General features: G+C 41.6%; 1 protein-coding gene across 5 annotated transcripts in view; it reads left to right on the top strand.

Annotated features, from left to right (window-relative positions):
• SOS1 (SOS Ras/Rac guanine nucleotide exchange factor 1) overlaps nt 1-26,149 on the top strand; it is a 64,564-nt gene that overhangs the window by 5,701 nt on the left and 32,714 nt on the right. For 4 of the 5 annotated variants that reach the window (XM_014964527.1, XM_014964529.1, XM_014964528.1 and 1 more), the window contains 7 exons: nt 3,182-3,307; nt 5,479-5,610; nt 5,948-6,112; nt 9,636-9,845; nt 10,344-10,487; nt 13,373-13,483; nt 13,592-13,690. In XM_014964527.1, the coding sequence (XP_014820013.1) occupies nt 3,182-3,307; nt 5,479-5,610; nt 5,948-6,112; nt 9,636-9,845; nt 10,344-10,487; nt 13,373-13,483; nt 13,592-13,690 (987 nt within the window). Of the gene's footprint in view, nt 1-3,181; nt 3,308-4,542; nt 4,681-5,478; nt 5,611-5,947; nt 6,113-9,635; nt 9,846-10,343; nt 10,488-13,372; nt 13,484-13,591; nt 13,691-26,149 lie in introns of those variants that run through there. The other variant, XR_001414348.1, reaches the window with a different exon arrangement.

Raw genomic sequence — 26,149 nt, 5'->3', positions numbered from 1 at the left:
GGGCGGGGAAAGCCAAGTGGTCATATCACAGGGTTTTACTGACGTGCTGTGAATTTTCTTAAGAAGACTCTGCTTGTCTCTGCTCGTGTTCTTAAACAGAGCATGAAAAGCTGTTGAAATGCTGGCTCTGCTTATCCTCAAATAAAGAGAATCCTGGTCATTTCCCTTTTGACAATTAAAAAAGATTGAGAAGATTGAACATCCAAAAAAGTGATCAGATGAGTGAAAACGAAGCTGCGGAGGCAGGGGTTTGCAGCTGATGTAGATGGTATTTGCTCATTAGAATTTGTTGCGGTATTTTGAAGAATCAAGGCTTTCGTGAAAAGATCTGAAGCAGCTCTTTTAGTGATTTCCCTCTTGTAAGACAGACATTTTTGTATGGGTGTAGGAGGGAAAGGATGGGTTCTGTCATTATTTAAGGAAGAGGTTAAATGTTTAGATAAAAATCTTATCTAAACATCACTACACTTTTTAGAAGTTGTTAGGCTGTTTTTGTCATATGTATTCCTAACATAGGACTGTGAAGGATCAGGTGGGATTCAAGCCATACTCCTTTTCAAGGGTGATAAACAATAGTGGACCAATCTTTTTTTTTTTTTAATATAAAATCTGAGGTGACTTTATGGGAAGGATGGAAACCCCCTGGTAACTTGATCTTTTTTTTTTTTTTTTAAACTAGTCACGTGACAGTGTACACTAACAGGGGTTCTCATTTCGTGTCTTCTCTTACTAAATCTTGCATCTTTCCCAGTCTTGCATCATGTCTTAGATAATGGACTTCTTGGGACTTTGAGTACCCTCAGATAACACTGTTTCATTCTTGGTCTGAGCATTTGGGTACTACAGTAGTGCAGATACTAAAATTACATGTTTCTATGAAAATTGTACACCAAGCTGTCCTGTAATTTTCCTTGTTAGTTTAGTTGTTTTCTTGCTTTTGCTTGTATGACTTCGGACCCTAAATGATGCTGAATCTCAATTAAGTAGCAATGAAGCTTATTTACTACCTACCTATATAGATAAACTATTCTGGCAAGTCAATGGCACCTCATGATGTTTTCCTCTGACAAGGTGGATATTCTACTAAAGTAGAGCTTGGCAGTGCCAGAAGACGATGGTCTTTGAGAAGGGTGAGGTAATTGCCTGGCAAACATAAATGCTTGGAACTTGGTCTCCCAAACTAGGAGTAGGTTGTTGCTGTTGACTCTGTTTCAGCTGACCGGGTAATGTTTCAGGTCATGGCCTAATCTAGTATTTCCATTTGTTTGTTCTTATTCCTATAGACTCTGTGTTACAGCCCAAAAGAGTTGTCATCGGACTATTTAAGTCTACAATCTGTTTTCTAAGCAAAAGAGAAAATAAAGTTCTTCATCACTCGGGTTTATCATGCTCTGTATTTTTGCTATTGGATTGACTTGGTAATTTAACGCTTCTCAAAATACAAGGTGCTAGGGTATACTGTAGAGAGAATGTTCTGCTTTAAAAAAAAAAAATTAAAGGCAGCATCTTCCAGGCAGCTCAGATCAGCTCTGATCTTTAAGAGAATACTTCTGCAAGTCTGTGATTTCTGGTATTAAGGTGTTCCAAGCTGGTACAGTATTTCAGATGTCAGTGTTTGATTTGTAAATAACGCTTGGCAGTACTAGGTGTGCTGTCACTCGGGTACCTCCACAGACATATTCTGTAGCTGTGCATGGTGAAGTTTTAGGAAAAATATAACTGTTGGCATAATCAAAATAGTTGTGTTAACTAGTCAAATGGAGAAAAGTGCTTCTGTTTTTGCCGGAGTGCTTTTAAGTTAAAAAAGCAATGATTTCTGGAGATGTTCTTTAAGTCTGCTGCATAAGGGTATGCAATCTGCAAGAAACTAAACTCATGATATTTAAATCTGAATGGCAGTTAAATGAGCGCCAGGGCTGTGCCCAAACATGAAGATTTCAAACTAATGAGTGCCTTAGCAGGCAAGTGGATTTCTGTTTGAGGCTGTTGTGTGTTTGAACTTCATAACGCTTAATTCTTGCTATAACTCCAAACAGGAATGAAAACTCAGGTGTGAAATTAAATAATTATGGCACCATTATTTGAATATAGACATGGGTTTAATATTTGGATGAGACAGATTGTTGGGTTTTGTTTAAGGTGGTTAAGCTCTTGTGTTAGTGATTGAGAGAACTGGAGGCATGTTGAGTTGTATGCAGTGGAAGGGTGAAATGATGAAATTTGGGCTTGAAAGATGTGTTGCGAAAGTTAGCAGTCAGCTTGTTCTGGCATAATATTTGCCATCAGTGTAGGACTGAGACTAAACTGCCTGTCTATTTAGGCTCTGAAGCACTGAACTTTGCATACTTGAAACTTAAACTGGTTATAACTGTGCTATTTCGTGAACTACAGAAATGCAAAGGAAAGCTATACTGGAGATTTGCTTCATAAGTTAAATGAATGTCTGGAAAAATAATGGGAGGAGCAAGGAGGATCATGCCTTAGTGAGATTTAAACCAGTGAGAATTTACAGACATACAAGTAAACATATGGGGACCAAACTTTCAAAGCCTCTGAACTGCCACTTGATGCCAGGACAACATTGTGGTCTTTTTTTGAAGTGTTTTTTACTCTAGAGGCTGGCATCTTTTTAAAAAATCAGCATGGAAACAAACTTCTAAATCAATTTTATTTTAGTGCGAGCTAGTTGGGAATGGATCAAATAATTTGAAGGTTAAATACTGCTGAAAACATTGCTGTTCCTGTGGTGTGAACTCTGTGAAGAAAGTTCTGTATTTCATTATTATAGATTGAGTGATGAACAATGAGTTGTAATAGGGAGAAAACCCTATGTTGAAAATGTCTTCTACAAGAGTGGTTTAAGAGCTAAGGTAGAAAGATAAATATATGCAGGGTTTTTAAAAAGTTTTCCTAATTGCACTGCTAAGCATTGTTATTAATTAGGTGCTTTCTTGATATTAAAAGCCATTTACAGTGATTTGAGTACATTTAACATTTGAGATTTGTATTTCTATCAGGTATAGCTGAGTGTTTCTCTCATGTTCATCTGGTGTGCCTTAATGTTTTGAGTTTGATTTTTCTGAGCTGTTTGGCTCAGTCTTTTGTCATCTTTTTTTGCAAGTAAAACATGTGGTTTGGGAAAGACCGAAAATCAAAGCTTGAATTATTCTGTTTCCTATAGGTTCAGGTGCAAGTTCATCCTAAACTTTCCTCTACTGAAGATGCGTTACAGTATGTGGAGGAATTAATTCTCCAGTTGTTAAATATGTTGTGTCAAGCCCAACCAAGAAGTTTTCTGGATGTAGAGGTATAGAGAATAAATATTACAAATCTGTAATAATTTGAATTGTTACATGAAAAGATATTAATAACTTCACAATGTAAAAAGGAAGGCAGTAATTATGTATCTTTATGTAGCAGAACCTTTGACGTAAAGCCTGCTGAGTTACTTTTCTGATTTCCCTATCAGTTTTTTGTTCAATGCACAGTAAAACCATCTCTGAACTATATTACTGTATAATAGAGGGTGAGCGTAACTTGTGTACATAAAGCAAACTGGTTCCTTTCAAAAGACCTTTCTTTTCCCCCCAACAATAATGCAAATTATAGCTGTTCAGTCTGAGGCTCTGAGCTGCTTTCTCAGCCTGGTGATTTAGGCTGATATACCCTTTGCCCTCCCAGAAATTGGAACAAAACCAGTTCACTCACTTTCTCGGAATGAATTGAGGAACACTTCTTACCTCTATATAAAAACCTCTTCTCTTACAATTCAATTTTCAAAGACCTACAACCTGTGTTGCTCAGAAAAGCAGCTTGATGTTTGAGAAGAGGGCTCCATCTGAGAAACAAATTAATTAAGCTAAATGAGTTGAACTTATAAGCCCATTAATATCTTGGTAGCCATTAGCACTTAACCAAAACTTTGATGCCAAGCTACAAACTCCATGTGCTGTGTGCCTGTTGGTTTCCAATACTCGGGGCCTGTGCCAGGTTAGGTAACAAAAGATGCAACTTCCTCACGTTCTGAAGAAAGTGGACTAATAGCAAAAAAATAAAATTGTATCTGTCTTTGAGCTCAAGATTCACAAATTTCATCATTCCTCTTCTCTTTTGAACACTGACACCTCTACTGGTGTTCCAGTGCCCCCTTTAATTGCTGGCCTGTTTTGCAACATCATTCTGGTCTGGCAGCTCAAGAGAGGAGAGGTTTGTGGAAGATTGTCTAACGCTGTGTTTTAAACAATGCGAACAAAAAGCTTGACACACAGTGTTGCGTTATGAGTGTGAAGTGTGTTATGGCTGTGAAGTCAGGGTGAGAAATGCAAGAATTGCAGATGATCAAGCAACCTCAATTTACTTCCTTTGTGTTTATGCACGGTGATGCTGTCTTTAATGATATGATCATACACAATTATTTTTCCCCAGGACACCTTCATTGTTCAATCAGCAGGCTGGACTATGTTAGTGGAGTGACTTGATATTAGATAGCGAATGAGATTTTTTTTTATTTTTTTTTTTTGGCTAGAATCTCTACTTTCCTTTTGCAGAAATGCTATGATGATGGGAGAAAAAGAAAAGCCTGTACTTTGGAAAGTTGGGTGCCACCTTTATAGAATTGTATTCTGTCCCAGTTTTTTGTCAGCTTTTGTTTGTGTACCTTGTCCTGTGTACCAGCTCTTTGTAAGTGGGCATTAACTTCATCTTTCTCATTTCATGGTTGTTCAAACAGGGGTCATATTTACATAACTGAGCACTTGCAACCGAAATAGTCAGTGGGAACTGTAGTCTGTAAAATTAAAATATGATGTTATCTGAGAAATTAGATTTGTGGAATCTCTGAACAAAACTGTGAAGCTTTTGAACCACAAGAGACCCGTGAATTCGTTCCAGCAGGAGGGTTGTTCAATGCACAGGAGAGTGTAGATGTCTTTAGGCACCCTGTCTGCTGGAAACATAAATTGGAGCATATATGGTCTAACTGTAGACTATGAAACAGTTTGAAAATATGGGGGCACTGCTGGACATCCTCTTTTCCTATTATGTTCATTGCCATCGTCAGAGCAGTTTGCACAATCTGGACTCTGTGCTTATCAGTAAAAGTGAAACAGAAAACTCATATTTCATTCAGTGACCATTCTGTAAAGCAAATAAAATGCTAGGATACAACATAGTTATGTGTTTAAATGCTGAATTACCAGGCATGTGCACAAGGGGAGCAAATTGTGCCTGCAATGGCAACTTAATTCTGGCATTTCTCAAACTTTGAGCATTAGATTATTCTATGATAATGATACTCTGATACAGCTGTATGAATGTAGTGAGCAGTGTGTACCAAAATGATAAAAGTTATGCATAGCTGAAATACTAATATTAGCAAACATTCCTTTGTTAAGTAATGGAAGGTGATTTGATAATGTAGTAATATTGCTAAGCTCATTCAGATTGTGCATTTACCCTTTAGTCCTGTTTTTTTTTAAGGATCGTGTTCAAAAAAGTTTTCCCCATCCTATTGATAAGTGGGCAATAGCTGATGCCCAGTCTGCTATTGAGAAGAGGAAAAGAAGAAATCCGTTATCTCTCCCAGTAGAAAAAATCCATCCCTTATTAAAGGTAAGCAGTAACGTAATCTTGGTTTTAGAGTCCAATTAGAAGCTGACACCTTTGTTTCATGTAATGTCTATTTGCTGCCTGAAATGTAAATAAAAAGGAATAAGAATATCTGTGTTACATAGCCTGAAATGTTTAAGTGAGGTTTTTGTTATAGTTGTTGGGTGTTGTCACTTATACAGTTAACAGATCAGCATCTACAGTGACACTGTTTCTTCTGTAAGCCTGTGTTTCTATTTCTAAAACAGACTGTATGTAGTGAATGTTTATCGAGTGTGGTCTTAAACTTACTGGTTTTAGTTGTAACCGTGGTGTGGTTTTTTTTTTTCCCCCCTTTCAGGAAGTCCTAGGCTACAAAATTGACCACCAAGTATCTGTTTACATAGTGGCAGTATTAGAATACATTTCTGCAGACATCTTAAAATTGGTTGGGAATTACGTGCGAAATATAAGACATTATGAGATTACAAAACAAGATATTAAAGTGGCAATGTGTGCTGATAAGGTAAGCCTAAATTGTTTCTCATGTAAACAGGAAGTTTTAGCTAAGTTTTGTGAGTACAATGTCTATTTTTATTGAGTACACAGGGTGTTGTACGTTTGAAAGAAGAAATTACTGCCATAAAACATGGTTCCAGTAAATGAGCAAAGCTACCAAAAAGCTAATTGAGCTTACAGAGCTGTTGCTTGTGCTTACTAATAGTGTCTGTTCCTTTTGATATCACTTGCCTAATTTCAGCAATGTGTGAATGCTTTAAAAATTATTGTGAAGCAGCACTAACTTAAAAATTTAACATTCTGAAGCTGTAATAATGGAGCCTTATTTTGTAGCTTGAAAAAAATCAGTCTAAAATTAGTTTGGGTGTTACTCTGAAATAAATAAAACTGTATTGCGTGTAAAAAGTAGTGTTTTGATGATCCAGCATTTCAAAACAAACCCACCTGTATTAGCATCTCAGCCTAATCTTCCTTAACAGTCTGTATTTTTCTCTGCAGGTAGTCTTGCTTGTCGCTTTAGAAGATTCATTAGATTCAGACCAGAATCTCCTTTCTTTCCAGCAGTGATAGAGCAGGGTCCTCTGTCTGTCTTTCAGGTGCCTTTGCATTCTAGCTTCTGTGGCCATCTCATTAGCATCTCAAATTTTCCATTGTTTAAAAAACAAAGCTTGAAGTTAATCCTTTAAGGGACAGGAATCTCTGATGAACGCTGATGTGATTTCAGATTTATCACCTCTCTTCAGTATTTTGTCTTGTTCTATGTTAATATCTTTGGTTGGGGTCATCTCTGTTTTAATGAATTCCTTTGTCTCAGGCTTACTTTTTATTTTTTTAATCCTACTTTCTTCACCTTTCTTTACTCTCTCAAGATATCTTGTGAGGTCTCAAAGTCAAGTACTTCTCAGGGCAGTAGTCTTGGTCATTCCTGCTTTTGGGTATATCTGCCTGAGTCATTAGGGCAGGGTTTGAAGATGTATTTTTGAATATTTGTCATAGAATAATAACAGGAACAAGTGCTGTTGCTGCGTGCTTCTATCTATCCTAGGAAAGGTGTTGAGCAGAAGGGCTGTGGTGAAGTTGATTTAGGAACTTCCATGGGAGGAGCTCTTTGATATGTACACAGAAGAAACTTTTGAGAGGCTCTAAAGCAGGCCTGTTGATCTACTGCCTCAGCAGAACAAGCCATTGGAGGATACTCCCAAGGTGGTTTATTTCCAGTTGCATTGAGAAGCTTCATAGTATATGATGTTCATACCTATAATGTGTGTTCTGCTTGGTTTTATTTTTTTGCAACAAAGCAACCAGACCAGTTTCTGGCCCCTGTATGCCATTCTTTTTTTCCTCAAGCACTTTCATGCTTGCTTTCGTGCCATCCATCCATCTGGAAAATTTTGCCTTGTCTACAAAAAAGAAACTCCATTAAAATGCAAGCTGTTTTTCTTCTACTATCTACGCATCCTTCTGGTTGCTCTAAACTCAATATCTGGGGTATAGTTACTTTGTGTCTGTGGATTTCATAGTAGTGAGATATGTGCTAGGAATGTGAATATAGTCTGGAATATTCTAGCTCAAGTATGCGCTAGAACTGCGTCTTTGAAGTAAAGTTGCAAATGTTGGGGCCTCCTTGAATACCTGCATTATTCCATGTAATTTTCTACAGCAGTGACCCTGTAATGTCCCATTCCCCAGAATTAGTTAGAATTCTCCTTTATAACCTGAGTTCATGTATGCTCATTGACTTTGAAAGATGAATTACCTTCTATTCTTAGAGCTTCAGAAGAAGTCAATCTTAATGCAAAATGTCCATTGCTCTGCTTTCAGAGAAGCTTAAGACCCAGGGTGTGTAGCAGGGACCTTTGACTCACTAGGAGAGAGAACCTGCTGTGTTCCCATTTCCCTCCTCACTACCCCTGTATATTTTTGAGGAGTGTTAGGGCGAAGACCTGGGTGAAGAACGATTGTTCTAGGTAGGTGTGTTTCTTCCAGTATTCAAGTCTGAACCTACCAGACCATCTCTTGAACTTAAGGATCCTGAAGTATTCTCTTGTTCATTTGTCTAATATCAGTAGTCAACAGCTTGGTTAACTGACATGTCTTCTGGAGAAGCGCCTGTAACATGATTTAAAGAAAGAAGACTTCTACTGTATATATCAGAGTAAATGTCATGTTTGTTTTGGTTCATTCAGAAGTTTAATTCTTGATCTCCAGTTTTATAATTATTTTGAAAAACACTTTTTCATTCTGTTTTCTGCCCTTTTAAAACTCTAGTTCTTACTGTGTTGGCCTTCCCTCCTGTGGTTCACAGAGGGGTGTTTATGGCTTTGATCCCGCAGTCTTTTCCTCACTCTTCTCAGTGCTGGACAGCAGTCATGTCAGTCTCTGCAGTAACAGGCGTAGGTTGCCATGGCTTCACCTCCATCTGTTTGGAAGGGAGGCTGGCAAGCAGCACTGAAGTTCTCATTTATTTTGAAGCTCACTTGTATTGTTTGATGCATTTCATGACTTCCTGGAAGGTATGTAGCTGTGGGCAGCATATTTGTTTATGAATACTGTCACATCTGTCTGTCCCAGGACAAAGTCATCTTGCATGTTGAACTACATGTTATGCTAGCTTGTTGTTAAGATTGGCTGCATCATTGTAGATTGATTGTGGACCCTTTTTAGGTTTTCTTTCTGCTAATGATACATCAAATTAGGATGCCTTTTACTAATTTGCAGTCAACTTGCTTAATTTACCTTTAAGATGTTCTTTGAGTATCATGGAATCAACCCAAAGTGTGATCTCTGTTCACTACTTGCTAAATCATTGTAATGACACCAGGCTCAGATACCATGTTTGGGAGAAGTGTTCAGTGATCTGCTTTTCTTGAGAAGTTTGAATTATTAATTGCTTCTGTTTGGTAAGCCTTGCTTAGGTATGAATTGGAACTTCTGGTAGTCAAAGCTTTTAGGGGTTCTTTTGTCTATGTAGTTCTGCAGCGCTACTGCCACCTTTTCTAAGGCTGATGCCCTTCCTCGAGGGTATGTTTTAATGATAGAACTCAGGTAAGGACAGAGAAACCAGGCCACATACAGTGACTGGGCAGCCAGTATTCATTGCAGATTACAGGGTTCTGAGCACAATCGTGTCTGACTTCCTAAAGCTGAAAAGCCAAAATGCACCTTTTTTTTTTTTTTGTCTTTAGAAACTTAGATTATGTATAATAGAATACAGCTAAATGCACCTGTATACTTCATAGACCTCTTAAAATTGTAATTGATTTTAGGACCACGTTCTTGGAGAGATGCCTGGATTGCTCTAAATGACTGGGAATTCTTCAGAAATTGCCGCTGCCAATAATGACTTGCAAATTCATAGCAATGAATATTGCTTTTGCAGTGGTCATTCAATTGCAGAGTGATAATACTTAAATCTTACTTCTGAACAGTCTGATTTGATGGGCATAATATATTTCCTTTACTGGTAACTTACTAGTAGATCTTGGAAAGAAGTGTTCTCACTTTGTGGATTTCCCCTCTTTGCTACCCAGGTATTAATGGATATGTTCCATCAAGATGTAGAAGATTTAAGTGCACTAACTTTATCTGATGAGGAACCCTCCACCTCAGGGGAACAAACTTATTATGACCTAGTGAAGTCATTTATGGCAGAGGTTCGACAATATATAAGGGAACTAAATCTCATTATCAGAGTTTTTAGAGAGCCATATGCCTCCAACTCCAAACTATTTTCATCTCATGTAAGTATTGTACAGACCACAAACAAAAAAACCCTACTACAATATCTGTAAATCTAGATGAACACTTCCAAACTTAACTGTTGTCCAATTTAACGTATCAACATAGAGGAAGCATTCGTCTCGAGTTCTGAAATGGAAATGGTAAAGGAGCACTTGTGGGGAAGCACAGGTTTTGTGGAAGTGGGGAAGAAACCACACAATTTACTATATGCATTTGCAGGCCTGTAACTTAAGATTTGTTGCTCTTGATCTTTGCCATGTTTGAATCATTGTAAACTTTTATATATTTAGACATATAGCCATTATTTAAAAAATAAATTCTGTGATGTTATATATGTTATACAGAAAGTATATAATAAACATGCTATAAAATTTTGTTCTGTTTAGGGAAGTGCTTGACTTTCATGTTGTAATAGTAGCTTTACATGTAATATTCTTCTTGTTAGAAATTGTGTCCAACTCCCTGTTGATTTTTGTCTGGTCTGTTGTGTTTCGTAGGATGTAGAAAATATATTTAGTCGTATATCAGACATTCATGAACTTAGTGTGAAGTTATTGGGTCATATAGAAGACACAGTTGAAATGACAGATGAAGGTAGTCCTCATCCGCTAGTAGGCAGCTGTTTTGAAGACATGGCAGAGGTAAGCAAATACTTAAGACTCTTTATCTATTCATACATATATTAAGGACTTGCGTTTAGCTGCCTTTGTTAAGGTTGAGATCTCTTCTTCCAGACCCACCATGATGAATAAACTGCCCATTTTTGAGAGTGCTTTTACCTTTTGAGTCTCTAAATCTCACTTTTATAAGACTGTTCAAACTTTAGGGAGCATTGAAGGGGAGGTGAGAGGGGAACCCAAAAACACTTGTGACTAGACTTTGACAGGAATGGAGGTATCCTGTAAATTGGCTGTAGATCAGGATTGCTGTGGAAAGACAAAGTGGAGCAAGGTGGCCTTTGCCAACAGGCTTGCTAAGCCGGTGAGGAAGGCTTTTGAACCAGGCTTGTTAGTAGATAGAGACCAAAGCTTGCAGACTTAAGAACTGAGAGGAGAAGGGGATGTGCATAACAGAAAGCATGACAACAAATGCTCTTGCACCTTCCTCCTGAGAGGTTGGGATGACGAAAGGCTCATCAGAAGTGTCTCTTTCCTTAGGGTGCGCATACTCATGTACAGATTGGAGGATCTGGGAGCCTGTGCACAGTTGCAGAGCTGTCATGTGGAATTAGCAACATGGCAGGAAGGGTTGCATGACGGAGAGCTGTATGAATGAATACAGGTGCTTAAAAAGGACAGGTGGGGAAGACAAGGACAGGAGGCTTAACAAAGCATCAGCTCAAATACATGGAGCTCTGTTATGGAATGAATGATGACCTGGTTGAATCCATAAGGATCAGAGGAGACGGCCACTAAAGTGCATGTTGTGGTCAAGCTTCTGCAAAGGCTGCCCAGTCCACAAGTGACCAAAACCTTCTATAAACAAGTAGAAGTCATCTCCTTATTGCAGGCCCCAGTTCTCTTGGGAGAATAATGTTCCTAACATCTGCTGGGTGGGCAACGTACTGAGGGTCAAGTAATCCCAAAAACTTGTGCAGGTCACTGGGGACAGTTTTTTGTGGCACATGCTGGTGGGCTATCTAAGAAGGGTGTCGCACTTCTTTCTCACGAACAAGGAAGAAATGGCAGGAATATTGTAGCTAGTGGCAAGTTTGGCTGCAGGTGGTAAAGATGATGGAGTTTAATGTCCTGAGAAATGCACAGGAGATAAGTGGCCTGAAGACTCTGCGTTTTGGGAGTAGACTTAGCTTGCTCAGGGAATTGGGAGACAGGATCACATTGGCTGCCTTGAAGGTAGAAGGGGCTCAGGAGAGCTGGTTTATTTTCAAAGGTGGTGTGTTCAAAGTACAAAGAATATGCATTCCTAGTCCCAAAATGAGAGGATAGGTGTAGCAGGAGGCTGCCCAGTCTCAAAAAGAGTGATGAGGAGGATCCTGGAAACTAGAAGCTGGTCAGTCTCTCCTTAGTCCCTGAGAAGATTAGCAAATCTTTCTGGAATTCACACCTAACCATGTGAAGGACTACAAGGTGATTTGCAACAGCCAGCACAGATTTCCAAAGGACAAACTGTACCTGACCAATTTGACTGGTTTCTAAGATGACATGTCTGGCTCCATGGACAAAGGAAAAAAGCAGTTAATATCCCTTACCTAAACTTAAGTAAGGCCTTTAGCACAATCTCCCATAGTATCAATATAGTTAGCTTGGTGAGACATAGGCTAGCTAGTTGAATGGGAGTTGAAGTGGTGTTGAATAAAAGTTGAATGGAAGTTGAGTGGTGGGGAAATTGGCTGCTCGGCAGGCTTGAAGGGGCGTCATCAGTAAGGTCTGTTTGATGGCCAGTGGCTAGCAGCATTCCTCAGGGTTTGATACTAGAGCTGGTCCTGTTTAATATCTGTGTTAGCACTGTGGGAGAAGGTCCGCCTCATCAAGTTGATAGTGATGTCAAATTGGGAGGGGACATACAGGAAGACAGGACTGATTCTTGGGGGACCTGATGGACTGGAGAAATGGAGGTAAATGAACCTCATGGAGTTAAGTAAAGGTAAACATGAAGTTCAGCACTTGGGACCAAACAACCCATCCATTGTGTGGCTGAGGAGCAGTACTGCTCAACAGAGCTTGGAGATCTTCAGGAATCAACAATGAAGGCTAACTCCCTGCTGGGTTATATTAGGAAAAGTATAGCTGGTAGGTTGAGGGATCATTCTTGTGTAGCACTTGAGACCATATCTGGCATACTAGTTTTGGCCTTCCCTAGTACAAGATACGCATAAGGGTTGTCGTGATGATTAAGGAGTTGAGGCCTGTGACATTCAAAGACCGTTAAAAGTGCTGGGCTTATTCAGTCTTAAAAAGAGAAGTCTGAGGAAGGAGGTCTGATTGCTGTTTTCAGTTATCTCAAGGGAAGGTATAGGAAAGACTGAGGCAGGTTGGGATTCACAGTAGAGAACTGTGAGATGAGAGAGCATGTGACTGGTAAAAATGGTAATCCTGATTGGATACTGGGCCGGGGACGACGACGACGACAACACACCATTGTGTATTGAGAACAATTGAACATTGAAATGGGCTGCCCAGAGAGGTTCTTGGAGGTACTCATTACTAAACTGGATGAGGCTGTGAGCAACCTCAACTAGCTTTGATGCTGGATCTGAGGTGGGCCCTGGTTTGAAGAGGGAATTGGACCAGCTGACCTCCAGAATTCTCTTCCAGACTGAATTTCTCAATGAGGCTGTGCACATAAAAGTATTGATTCTTCTCTATAAATGTTTTGGAAAAAGTACGCAGAAAAGTCAGTCCTATGGATCAGGTTGGATGGGGCTCTGAGCAACTTGATGACCTTTAAAGGTCCCTTCCAACCTCAATTACTCCAAGATTCTATGTAGCGTGTGTATTTTATTTAAGAAATATGAAAGTTTGGATATTTAATCAATTTTGTAAAATTATTCTGTATTTCTTCTTAGGAGCTAGCATTTGATCCATATGAATCATATGCACAAGATATTTTGCGACCTGGTTTTCATGATCATTTTCTAAGTCAATTGTCAAAGCCAGGAGCAGCGTTTTATTTACAGGTAACTTTTTTTAAGTAAGCCTTATTATTGTTATTACTGTTTTAATTGCATTATATTGTTGCTTCAATACATTTATTGTTTTAAGACTGAAACTTACTTTGTTTCTAGTCAATAGGTGAAGGCTTTAAAGAAGCTGTTCAGTATGTTCTACCCCGGCTGCTCCTTGCCCCTGTTTACCACTGTCTTCATTATTTTGAACTGCTAAAAGTAAGAACATTGTGTCGATCTGATGGGTTTTTTTTCTTTTGTAATTCTCAGTGCTGGATACCAGAGCTCGGTGTGCTCAGTGAGGTGTAAAACTTTTTGCTAGAATGTGAGTAATAAAACTGCTATGATGAAAGAAAAGCAGGTTATATGCTCTGGTGCATGCTCTGAGTATCAGCTTGTAATTTCATGGAAGTTTTACAGTGGCTAATGATTTGTGTTGAATAATGAAGTTACTATTAATTTAAAAAGCAATAGAGAACTAGGTGCTCATATATCTTGGAATGATTGTTTCAACAGTGGTAAGAGATAATGGGAAATAGTTGTATAACAGAAAATGTCCAAGGATTTCTCAAGCTGTTACTTTGTAAATTTAAAATCACTGTATGATTTCCCTTTAAACTTCATTTTATTTTCATAAAGGCTTCAGTATTCTTTCAGTGCACATCTCATCGTGGCTGTAAAGCTGATATCCTTACTTCAAAGGGAAGGTGTAGTTCATATATACGCTGCTTTAGCTTTTTGTAATGAGACCTCACATCAGTAGGGTAACAGTGAAGATTCTGTAACATACACACGTAAAGAAAATACCTATAGAATGTTCTTCTGGGGCATTTATCAGTTAGCATTGAATAAATATCTTTAAAGACCATAGAGCATTTTCAGGAAAATTAAAATCTTCATTTGAACTTAACCGAAACTCATAAGGAATACACTGTTCCAGACTTAATTACTTGGGGAAATTTGGATCAGAAGTAAAAAAAAATCTGCTCACAGAAGAACTGTGGGTGTGTTTTTCTTGAATGTTTTTCTGGTTGTCTTGGGATAACCCAGAAGTTATGTCATCTTTGTGTCGAAGTGTCTACAGCTTTAACACCATTTTTACTGATTTAAACCTACACATACAGCTTTGGCACGTAACACATCTTGTATAACATGCCTTTTTTGAAATTTGGAACGTATGCTTGATCTGTTCGTGTAGCTCATGGGTTTGATCTGACTTTTCAGACACCTTTAACGTATTAAGCATTTCATTTCATGACAGTCCATTGGAAGGAAGGTGTGATACAGCTGGTCTGCATTTTGTAAAATAGACCTGCACAGACATAAAGTTTCTCTGCTCTTATCACACAGCCTCAAAATGCAGTACCTAGTGGCTTTGCATACTTCCATGTCAGTACTGTCTTAGGTAAAACACAAAGCAAGAAGGATTAATGTAATCTGACAAACAGGCATCCTGCATTGTTTCTTGGCATTTGTAACTTTAGTAGGTGAAGGAGGGCATGTGTGCTTACAGAGATAGGGAGCAGCTCATGTTTGTGCTTTTTAGGGCAAACTGGAGTCTAAGCTAAGTTTGACTCCAGAAGGTTATTAATCGTTTTGCAACTCCTGACCCTATGCTTTATGTAAAATTCTTGTCTTTTCTCATTCATGCTCTACAGACACACACCCTCCACCCTGTGTAAATCTAGTATTGTTGGGTAGGATTTTATTCTGTGTATGACAACCTTCCAGGCTTTCTTCCCACTGTGTTGCTCACCTCACATTTTAGTGAGACCACAGTTGCTGTGGTCTGTCAGATGTGATACATGTAATAGTGATGGATAATAGCACATAGAGAGATGTTAGCTGTCATGGTAGTAACTTCATCTGTTAATTTGTACATACATGTGCAAACAGCTCATGAATCCCTCCCTGAAGTAGTCTCTGCTAACAATAAGGATTTCTTTCTTATAACTGGAATCTTCAAACAGATTCCAGCTTGATTATACTTCAAATGGCCTGACACAAAAGTATTTGCTGTGGAAGGGTATTGGTGGAATTTTTTTAGCTTTCTAATCCAGATAGTTTCACAGATGCAAGGTTATATTGAATCCTTTTGTACGGTAAGAGACCCGATTTAGTAATTGCAGGCATATCTTTGGATAATCAAGTTAAAAATGCTATGAAAACTATGTCACGGTATGAAGAGACAAAATGTTGGCAAAGTAGTATGTGGAAAAAATATTTTATTTCTCTTGAATATAGGAATACTTAAGTATAAAGGGGTTAGCGTTTTTCTTTGAGCTACGTTGTGTCATCTTGCGCACTTTGAAGTTATCTGTTAAAAATGCATCTCAAAGTTACCTTCTAACTATGCAGACTAGCATAAAAAGTAAATTTCTATGCACTGATGGGTATCCTGTTTAGAAACAAAGCCCTCCTGAAGTTTGGCAAGGCACCAGGAATGTACAGATGCATACTTTATATTTAGCTGAAGCTACTTGCTATAACGTTGTTGAAAACTGAGTGTATGACGAAGGGTTGTGTTTTCCTACAACCAATCTGAAAGTCCCCAAACTTTTATATAAGAAACTAAGTATAGGAAATAGCAACTTCATATGAGACTGTGCTTTTCCGCAAATTTGCAGATAATGTGAATGGGCTTTTCTAAATGTGGACTCTTAAGTGAAAGGTAGGTTATTACCAATTGTGCAGTTATTTAGGATCTTGAGTTACTGAAGAAAGAAGTTTACAAGATTTTAATTTAATTGGGCACAGTTTCAGATGCTGTACATCTCTGTGCATATGTAATACTCTTTCCTTTCTTTGGGTAAATAGAAGTGGTTTGGCCTTAGCAGCAAAGAACCACAGGGCAGCCGTGGTTGGGTCTTGGGACTGGACCCCTCCCCCGCCCCCGTGGATTGAGACAAAGGCAGTTTAGCAGAAACAGCAAAAGGAACAAGAAAACAACAATAACTCTGAAGGAGGAATATATAACCAGATACCATTGCTTGCTCTTGGGTGGTAACTTCCTGCCCCCTCCCCCAGCAGCTCTGCTACCCCCTGGGCATGGCTCACAGGGGATGGAATATCTGTGTCCCCGATAGAGCCTGGGGAGAATTAACCCTGTGCCCGTTGGAACCAGGACATTATCCACCCCTTATTCCATACCATCTATGCCATGCCCAGATCTTACAGTTTCCAATTACATGCCATCACTTTCCCCTGTCATATATATATATGTCTGTACATATATATCCATACAGATATAACGGCCTTAGTCTATGGGCCATCATTCTAAACCGTCCACTGAGTTCATTTAATCCATGACTTTGGGCTCCATCTGTTAGAATAGTCTCTCCGGGCACACAAGATGGTGTGTGTGGGGCTGGACTGTCGCATGCTGTGTTTTTGAGGCTTGCAGCTGATGTAGCCAGTGCAGGTCATGCCCAGGGTCCATGGGTTAAAGATGTCAATCTCAATGAAGTTGCTGGGCGCCAGCTGCTGAGGTCAATTCTGATCCTTCACTGCTGCACTTCACTTGGTTTTTCATCAGAGTCCATCTGTCATTGTTTTGGGTGATTCTTACTGTAGTACAACCAATAGCAGTTACAGAAATGAGGATGTACAGTGGTAGGGTCATTTAGCAATTAACATCATACAATTTCATTCATTGGCTATTCTCACCCAAAATCAGGTCCCCACAAGGTGCACATTGCACTTCCCCATCCTTCCGCATCACCCACCAAGTGCACCCAGGTCCTTGAGCAAAGGCAATCCCACGGATGGGTTTGCCTTTGTCTGAGGCAGGACTGACCCAGAGGGTCTTCCCCAACATATTCTTCATGGGCACTACGGGGACTTTATCCCCTTCCACAGTACGTGGAGGTTTTGATTGGGCAGGGCCAGCTCTGTTGATAGATCCCCTGGTGTTAACTAGCCAGGTAGCCTTTGCTAAATGTGTATCCCAATGTTTTAAAGTCCCACCACCCATTGCTCTCAGTGCAGTTTTTAACAGTCTATTGTATTGTTCTCTCTTCACAGAGAGAACATGCGTGGTGGGGGATGTGATAAACCCATTCAATACTTTAGCCAATTCTTTGGCCCAGGGGTCAATGAGGCTGTTTTGGAAATGAGTCCTGTTGTCTGACGCAGTTCTCTCTGGGGGGCCATGTTGCCACAGGACTTGCTTTTCAAGGCCCAGGATGGTGTTCCAGGACCTGGCGTGGGGCACAGGGCATGTTTCCAGCCATCCAGTGGTTGCTTCCACCATTGTGAGCACATGGCGCTTGCCTTGGCGGGTTTGTGGGAGTGCAATATAATCCATCTGCCAGGCCTCCCCATACTTGTATTTCAGCCATTGTCCTCCATACCAAAGAGGCTTTAATCGCTTGGCTTGCTTGATTGCAGCGCATGACTCGCATTCATGGATGACCTGTGCAATAGTGTCCATGGTCAAATCCACGCCTCGGTCACGAGCCCAGCTATATGTGGCATCTCTTTCTTGATGGCCTGAGTCGTCATGGGCCCATCGAGCTATGAATAATTCCCCTTTATGTTGCCAGTCCAGATCCACCTGACCCACTTCAATCTTAGCAGCCCAATCCACCTGCCGGTTGTTCTGATGTTCCTCAGTGGCCTGACTCTTGGATACATGGGCATCTACATGACGTACTTTCACAACCAGATCCTCTATCCGGGCAGCAGTATCTTGCCACAGTTCAGCAGCCCCGATGGGTTTGCCTGTGCGCTGCCTGTTGCTCTGCTTCCACTGCTGTAACCACCCCCACAAGGCATTTGCCACCATCCATGAATCGGTGCAGAGAGAAAGCAGCGGCCATTTTTCCCGCTCGGCAATGTCTGAGGCCAGCTGCATGGCTTTCACCTTTGCAAACTGGCTCGATTCACCTTGTACTTCACTGGCTTCTGCAGCTTGTCTTGTAGCACTCCACGAGGCAGCCTTCCACTTTTGATGCTTTCCCACAATCCGGCAGGGCCCATCAGTGAACAAGGCACATCTCATTTTCTGGTAGTTTATTATGTGGTGGGGCCTCTTCCACAAGCATCAGCTCCTCCTCTGGTGACATTCCAAAATCCTTGGCTTCCAGCCAGTCCATGATCACGTCCAGAATGGGGTTTCCCATTCGAGTTCGCTGTGTGATCAGTGCAATCCACTTACTCCATGTAGCGTTCCTTGCATGATGTGTGGCAGGGACCCTTTCTTTGAACACCCAGCCCAGCACCGGCAGTTGAGGTGCTAAGAGGAGCTGTGCTTCTGTACCAACCACTGCTGGAGCAGTTCGAACCCCTTCACACGCTGCCAATATCTCCTTTTCTGTCAGAATATAGTGGGCTTTGGATCCAGGTAGGGCCGTTCTCCCCGGCTGTGGTGTAGAACACGTTTTTTAACATCTTGTCCCGCCCAGACTGGCCCCAGGGCTTCTGCGTGGACTATTTCTTGTTTAATTTGTTCAAGAGCTTGTCGCTGCTCTGAAACCCTTTTAAAATCATTCTTCTTCTGGTTTACTTGATACAGAGGGCTCACAACCAGACTGTAATCTGGGATATGCACAATGCCTAAGAAAGTTCATGCCTTCTTTTTACTAGTTGGTGGAGACATAGCTGCTATTTTATTGATCCCGTCCAACGGGATCTGATGGTGTCCATCTTGTCATTTTATTCCTAAAAACTGGATCTTCTGCACAGGTCCCTTGACCTTACTTTGTTTTATGGCAAAACCAGCTTTCAGAAGGATTCAAACTATTTTATTCCCCTTCTCAAAAACTACTACTTCTGCTGTGTTGCCCCATACGATGATGTCATCAATGTACTGCAGATGTTCCAGAGCTTCACCCTGTTCCAGTGCAGTCTGGATCAGCCTGTGGCAAATGGGGCTGTGTTTCCATGCCCCTGGGGCAGTTGATTCCAGGTGTACTGGACACCTCTCCAAGCAAACTGGGGCCTGCACTCTGCTGCCCGAGGAATTGAGAAGAATGCATTAGTGATATCAGTTGTGGCACACCACTTGGCTGCCTTGGACTCCAGTTCATATTGAAGTTCCAACACGGCCAGCAGCACTCGGTGGTGGCATGACTTCATCCAGGCCACGACAGTCCACAGCCTCCACTCTCCATTAGATTTCTGCACCGGCCATATGGGACAGCTAAAGGTTGAGTGAGTCTTGCTGATCATTCCTTGAATCTCTAGTTGATGAATCAGCTTATGGATGGGGATCAGAGAGTCTCGGTTAGTTCGATGTTGCTGTCGATGGACTGTTGTGGTAGCAATCGGCACCTGTTGTTCAACCCTCAACAGCCCCACAACCAAGGGTCTTCTGAGAGACCAGGCAAGGTAGACAACTGTTGAACTTCCTCTGCCTCCAAGGCAGCTATGCCAAAAGCCCACCGGTACCCTTTTGGGTCCTTAAAATACCCTCTCCTGAGATAATCTATACCAAGGATGCATGGAGCATCTGGGCCAGTCCCAATGGGATGCTTTTGCCGCTCATTCCCAGTTAGGCTCACTTCAGCTTCCAATACAGTCAACTCTTGGGATCCCCCTGTCACTCCAGAAATGCAAATGGGTTCTGTCCCTCTACAGCTTGATGGTATCAGGGTCCACTGTGCACCTGTGTCCCCTAGAGCTTTATACTCCCGTGGGTCTGATGTGCCAGGCCATCGAATCCACACCGTCCAATAAACCTGGTTGTCCCTTTCCCCCACCTGGCTGGAGGCAGGGCCTCTCTAATCCTGGTGATAGTATCCATTACTCACTTCTTGCGGAAATGACTTGGAAGTTCCTTCAAGAGGATCAGAAGTAAGATCAGGCCTTCTGCTCTGTCTGGGGAACTGACCATTGGAAACTGGGGTGGCACTTTTCCTGGAGAGATCTCATTTTTTAGTGGTTCTCCCTTGCAACTCCTGTACCCATGCCCATAGGATTGAAGTAGGTTGTCCATCCCATTTCCTCATGTCCTCTCCATAGAACCACAGGGTGCCTCGTAGTGTGTACCCTCTGTATTCTCTATCTTGAGTGGAGAAATGCCTGCTCCTAACAGCTGAGATACTGGCCCGTACAGGTGGGGAGTAAAACTAGGTTGTCCATCCCATTTCCTCATGTCCTCTCCATAGAACCACAGGGTGCCTCGTAGTGTGTACCCTCTGTATTCTCTATCTTGAGTGGAGAAATGCCTGCTCCTAACAGCTGAGATACTGGCCCGTACAGGTGGGGAGTAAAACATATATTCTCTTCAAGTTGCTGGACCTTCCGGGACAGTTTCTCCACAGCTGAGACGAGGGGAGAGGAGAGACTTTCTTCATATCGCCAGAGTCGGGCAGCCACCTCATCCACCGTTGGTTCCTCTTTGCCTTTCTATTCCATCGCTGCCAGTGAGTTGGCATATGACGATGGGGCGCTCTGTACAAACTTCCACCACATGGGCCTTGTGCATTGGATCTCATCAGGATCTGCAGGTAACTCTGCATTGTCCAGGTCATGATAAATCATGTCCTGCATGGCTAGCTCCCTCAGGTACTGGATACCTCTTTCCATGGTGTTCCACTTGCTCGGGTGACGTACAGCATCTTCACTGAAGGGGTACCTTTCCGTCACGCCTGACAGGAGTCGCCTCCAGAGGCTGAGGGCTTGTGTCTTCTTCCCAATTGCCCTGTCAATGCCCCCTTCCCTAGACAGATCTCAGCTGCCTGGCTTCCCTACCCTCCAATTCCAGGCTACTGGCCCATTATCCCAGCATCGGAGCATCCAGGTGACAATGTTCTCACCTGGAAGTCGGCTGAAATCTTTTCGCATATCCCGCAGCTTGCTCAGGGGTAGAGGTTGGGTGACTATCTCTGGTTCTGCCTCTTCCTCCTGTTCTCGTGATGACCCTATATCATCGTCGTCCCTCACTAAGCAAACTGGTTTCTTGATGTATTTGTTCTTCTGGATAGGGGCAACTGATACAGGCACAGATTGGTTTTCCGCTTCAGCTGCGGTGCCTGTCACTGGGATTGGAGCAACCACATTGCCTGTCACCGGGCTTGGAGTAACTGCGGTGTCTGTCGCAGGAGCGGCAGTAGCCACACTGCCTGTTGGCCTGGTGTCCATCTCTTTCTCCTGAGGATGCTGCATGATATTGAGCAGTGCCTGGTGGATACTGGCCAGGGCCCAGCACAGTGCGATGGGCTGTGCCTCTCTGGAGCAGCCACAGCATTTTCCTTTTGAATATTTTTTTGCTTTATCAAGGTCATGTAAGTGTTTGGGGGTGAAATCCCAGACCGCTGGAGGGGAGAAGCTCTCTAGATACCTGCCCGTGTTCTCCCACATGCCATGCCACCCATGACTATGCAGCCTTGGGGCAGGTCTCTGGGTGGTAGTCTTAAATAGTTGCTTAACCCTAAACAAGGACTGGAACACATTCAGGAGACCTAGCAACAGGACCAAGCTGGCTTGCGTGTCCCAGGAGTATTCAAAATTCTCAAAAACTGGTATAGCCGGCACGAAAGAGAAAAGGGAGGTGAAAGAGCTGGGGAAAGTACCCTCCCCTGCTTCCCCCCCTAGACTGAGTGTGATTATTAATAAATTCCCCAAGGTATGGGCAGGACAGCAGTGCCGAATAAATGCCTCAACATCACCATCTGACCAGTGATGCCATCGTGTCATACCATTGATATCACACAGGACAGCAAAATTCTGATCCCGATCCCTGTGGTGATAAATGTCACGGGGAGTACATAGGGCATGTAAGAGTTCACATAACACAGCCATGAAAACAAACGAACCAACAACATGACCAGCAACTAATATAATAAATACATATAACAAATTTGTTTTAACAGGCTCTGGTCAGATCTGTTATCTCAACCCTCCGGGTGCCCCACCTCGGGCGCCAGAAAGGCCTGTCCTGCGACAAAGAATCAGGGAGCAGCCACTCTCAAACTGGACCCCCCCTCCCTCCCTCATGGCTGCGAGGGGAGAAACAGAAGAAAAAGGCAAAACTCATGGGTTGAGACAAAGGCAGTTTAACAGAAACAGCAAAGGGAACAAGAAAACAAAACACTGAGGGAGGAATATACAACCACAATTAAGATACCACCGCTTGCAGACTGGCCCTCCACACCTGCTGGCTTTCTGCCCCCTTCCCCAGCAGCTCTGGGTACCCCTGGGCATGGCTCCCATGGGATGATGCCTGTGTCCCTGCTAGAGCCTGGGGAGAATTAACCCTATCCCCACTGGAACCAGGATATTACTTTTAAATTCCTTTTTTTTTTTTTTTTTTTCCAAGTAGGAATGACTCAAAGCAGATGTAAACTTTGCTTAGATAAAGTAATATTTCTGGAAATCAGGAGAGCTAGATAGATGATTTTATTTTATTTTTTAATCAAGTGCAGACTCGGCTCCTATGACTTAACAAAAGGAAACTTCTTGTCTCTTTGCAAATATTTTTTAGTTGGAATTCTACCTATAATGATCTTAAATTCTCAGGATGGTTTCATTTCACAACAGCATCTAGTGTGTTTTATTTATTTTTTTTCAAACTTCATTCTTAGTTGATAAATAATTTGCTAGTCTTCACTGACTGGCAATTCAGCTCAAGTAGAAATACTCTTCAATTAAACTTTTTTGTCTTCCCCTTTTGCTACGCTCGTGTAACTTTAAAAAAAAAATCTGTTTCAACAAGGTCTTCCAAGATAAGAAACCACTTGTTTTCCAACCTGATGTAATGTAATGTAAATTTGTTACATGTTTCTGGAGCAGGCTAGGTGGTAAAATGCTAGTAGTTTATGACCAAAGTATCTTTAGGTTGATCCTGTAAGTCTCTTGCTGTGTTTTGAGTTGGGCTACACATCCTAAACTATTCTGGGTTTTGACTTCACTTTGATTCTCAGCCTGGTTTCAGCCAGGCTCATCATCCAGAGTGTAACAAGTTTAATGAAGTTGGTTTATGATCCCATCTGTAACTAGTGTGACCCAGCCCAGAGCAGGGAATCACTGAGTCTTAATTAGTTGAACTTTGGTAGCCTGTGAAGTTTTTACAGTATCTGCAATTATAGATCATTGTCTCCAAAACATTGTCTGTGTGGCTTGTGTTTAGTACAGGCACAATTAACAGGTTCTCTTGCTTTAGTTGATTCTTAAAAGTCTCTTTCAATAAAAAAACAAAAAATCACAGATTCAGACTAACTATGAATTATTTTAAGAAAGTATTTACTTAGTGTCAGGAATGGATTTCTTTTCTGAAATCATTGTCTGGGTGCTTCTTTCCAAACACACTAGTAACTTGTATGTACAATAGTGTTTTGAAATAAAAGTAAATACAGAAGTTTTACTGTTTTACGTGTATTTGTATGTGTAACTGCAGATGAGGACGACTTTTTTTACGTGCACTGGAGATAATGTGCAATTTTATGTCTCTGTGACAGATCAGGGGCTTTCTGCTGGAGTTGACTGTTGTTAGTGTGTGGTAAGAACCGCAAAGCGTATTTGAGTGTTTCTTGAGAGAGAAGGCTGTGGTTGTGTAAAAATTGTTATCAAGTCTAAGAAGAGATTTCCTAGAATATGACTGTAGGTTAAAAATTTAAGAAAATTCTTTGTATGTTTAAGCTATCAAGACTTACATTACAGCTGCAGTGTTGTAGAGGTACAGAAGTTGTGTCTTATAGTAGTAGCTGGAGCTGAAAAGCCAGGTAAACGATGTTCCATATTTCTTTCTTGTTTGCGTAGTTTCACTGTCAATGTTTCTGTTGCTTTTCTCCTTTAAATGCTAGTGGGTTTATGCTTTAAGTCATCTGTGTGTTTGGCAGCCAAAGGGAAGATGATAGGGGAAAATAAAATTTTGTCACATGTGTCCATATGTACTTTTTCCACAAACTCGGTTATTGTTAGTCTAATTGCACTCTCTGTGGTAATTCTTTAATTGAAAAAGTTATTCAGAATGTATTTACTTTTTTTTCCTAGCTGTGGCACTTCATGGATTTCCTATGTGTTTGTATCAGAGATACATATATGTGCATGTATAGCGCTTCATTTGTCAATGACCTATCTCATCTGTCATGGAGTTGTGGTGCAGTTATGTTCTGTTGTTTAGCTTTTTTCTTTTTACACAGGATGTATCTGGGATTTTGAGAAGCAGATGTCTCTTCCCAGGGAATTTCTAATGAGAAGTAATTGCTTTGGACAATATTTTTTCCATTATCCCACTAAAATTGCTTTTCTGCAAAAGCCAAATAAAGTCTAACAAAAGCAAAATGAAAAAATTCCTCCTTCCACTTTGCTTACAGTCCTCAGTGACACCTGAACTGTGTTACTGTTAATCTTCTATCAGACCAACAAATGCTGTACTTTGATCCCTTGAAGCAGGAAGATGGCACAGGGCCAGACTATTCTTATCTAGATGGTGCCCTCTTTGGGGAGTCAAATGAAGCACTAACTGAACTCTGACTTTTGACTTTCGTGTTCACCTGTAGGATTCTTGAGTCTTGTTCTATGATCCATTTTCTAGGAACTATCTGCAGGGAGAATTCTCCCTGGTACTGTGGGAATCAGGGGGGCTGTACTGCAGCAGACTGTTCTCTGGGGCTGGCCAGTGACTGGTGCTAATGATGCAGTGAGTGCTGCTAATGATGGTAGATAGCTCTTTAGCTTACCTGGCAGCAGTTTATGCTGAATGCCCATGTCCAGGCTCTCATGAAGATTGATGGGTGTTACAGGAACTTGGACAAATTTTGATCATCCCCCCCCTCCCCTAAATAAAAGTCTTGACAAAAGTAATACATCAAGGATTGATGGATTAAGAAGAAAGACACTGTCCCGCATGACATCTTGGTCTCTAAACTGGAAAGGCGTGGATTTGATGGATGGACCGCTTGGTGGACAAGGAACTGGCTGGATGGCCGCACTCAAAGGGTTGCAGTCAATGGTTAGTGTCCAAGAGAAAACCAGTGACAAGTGGTGTTCCTCGGGTCAGTACTGGGACCAGTGCTGTTTAACGTCTTTGTCAGAAGACATGGTCAGTGGGATTGAGTGCACCCTCCACAAGTTTGCCAATGACACCAACTGTGTGGCGCAATCAACATGCTGGACAGACTTGAGGAGAAGGACTTTGGAGTGTTGGCGGACAAGAAGCTCAACATGAGCCAGCAACATCTGCTCACAGTGCAGAAGACTGACTGTATCCTGGATTGCGTCAAAAGAATATGGCCAGCAGAGTGAGGGAGGTGATTCTACCCCTCTGCTCTGCTCTTGTGAGACCCCACCTGGAGTCCTCAGCACAGGAAGGACATGGACCTGTTGGAATGGGTGCAGCGGAGGGCATGAAGATGATCAGAGGGCTGGAGTCCTCACCTGTGAGAACTGGCTGAGAGAGTTGGAGTTACTCAGCCTGGAGAAGAGAAGGCTCCAAAGAGACCTTATAGCAGCCTTCCAGTATCTGAAGGGGACCTATAAGAAGCTGGAGAGGGACTTTTTACAAGGGCATGTAGTGACAGATCTTAGAGCCCCTTCCAGTACCTGAAGGGGCTCCAGGAAAGCTGGGGAGGGACTCTTTTTCAGGGAGTGTAGCAATAGGATGAGTGGTAATTGTTTTAAAGTGGAAGAGGGGAGATTTAGATTAGGAATTATGATGAAATTCTTTATTCTTGGGTGGTGAGACCCTGGCCCAGGTTGTCCAGAGAAGCTGTGGCTGTCCCATCCCTGGAGGTG

The sequence above is a fragment of the Calidris pugnax genome, unplaced genomic scaffold, assembly GCF_001431845.1.
Source record: "Calidris pugnax isolate Ruff unplaced genomic scaffold, ASM143184v1 scaffold219, whole genome shotgun sequence".
In the NCBI taxonomy this organism is placed as follows: domain Eukaryota; kingdom Metazoa; phylum Chordata; class Aves; order Charadriiformes; family Scolopacidae; genus Calidris; species Calidris pugnax.
This window is presented reverse-complemented; position numbering and strand designations above follow the sequence as displayed.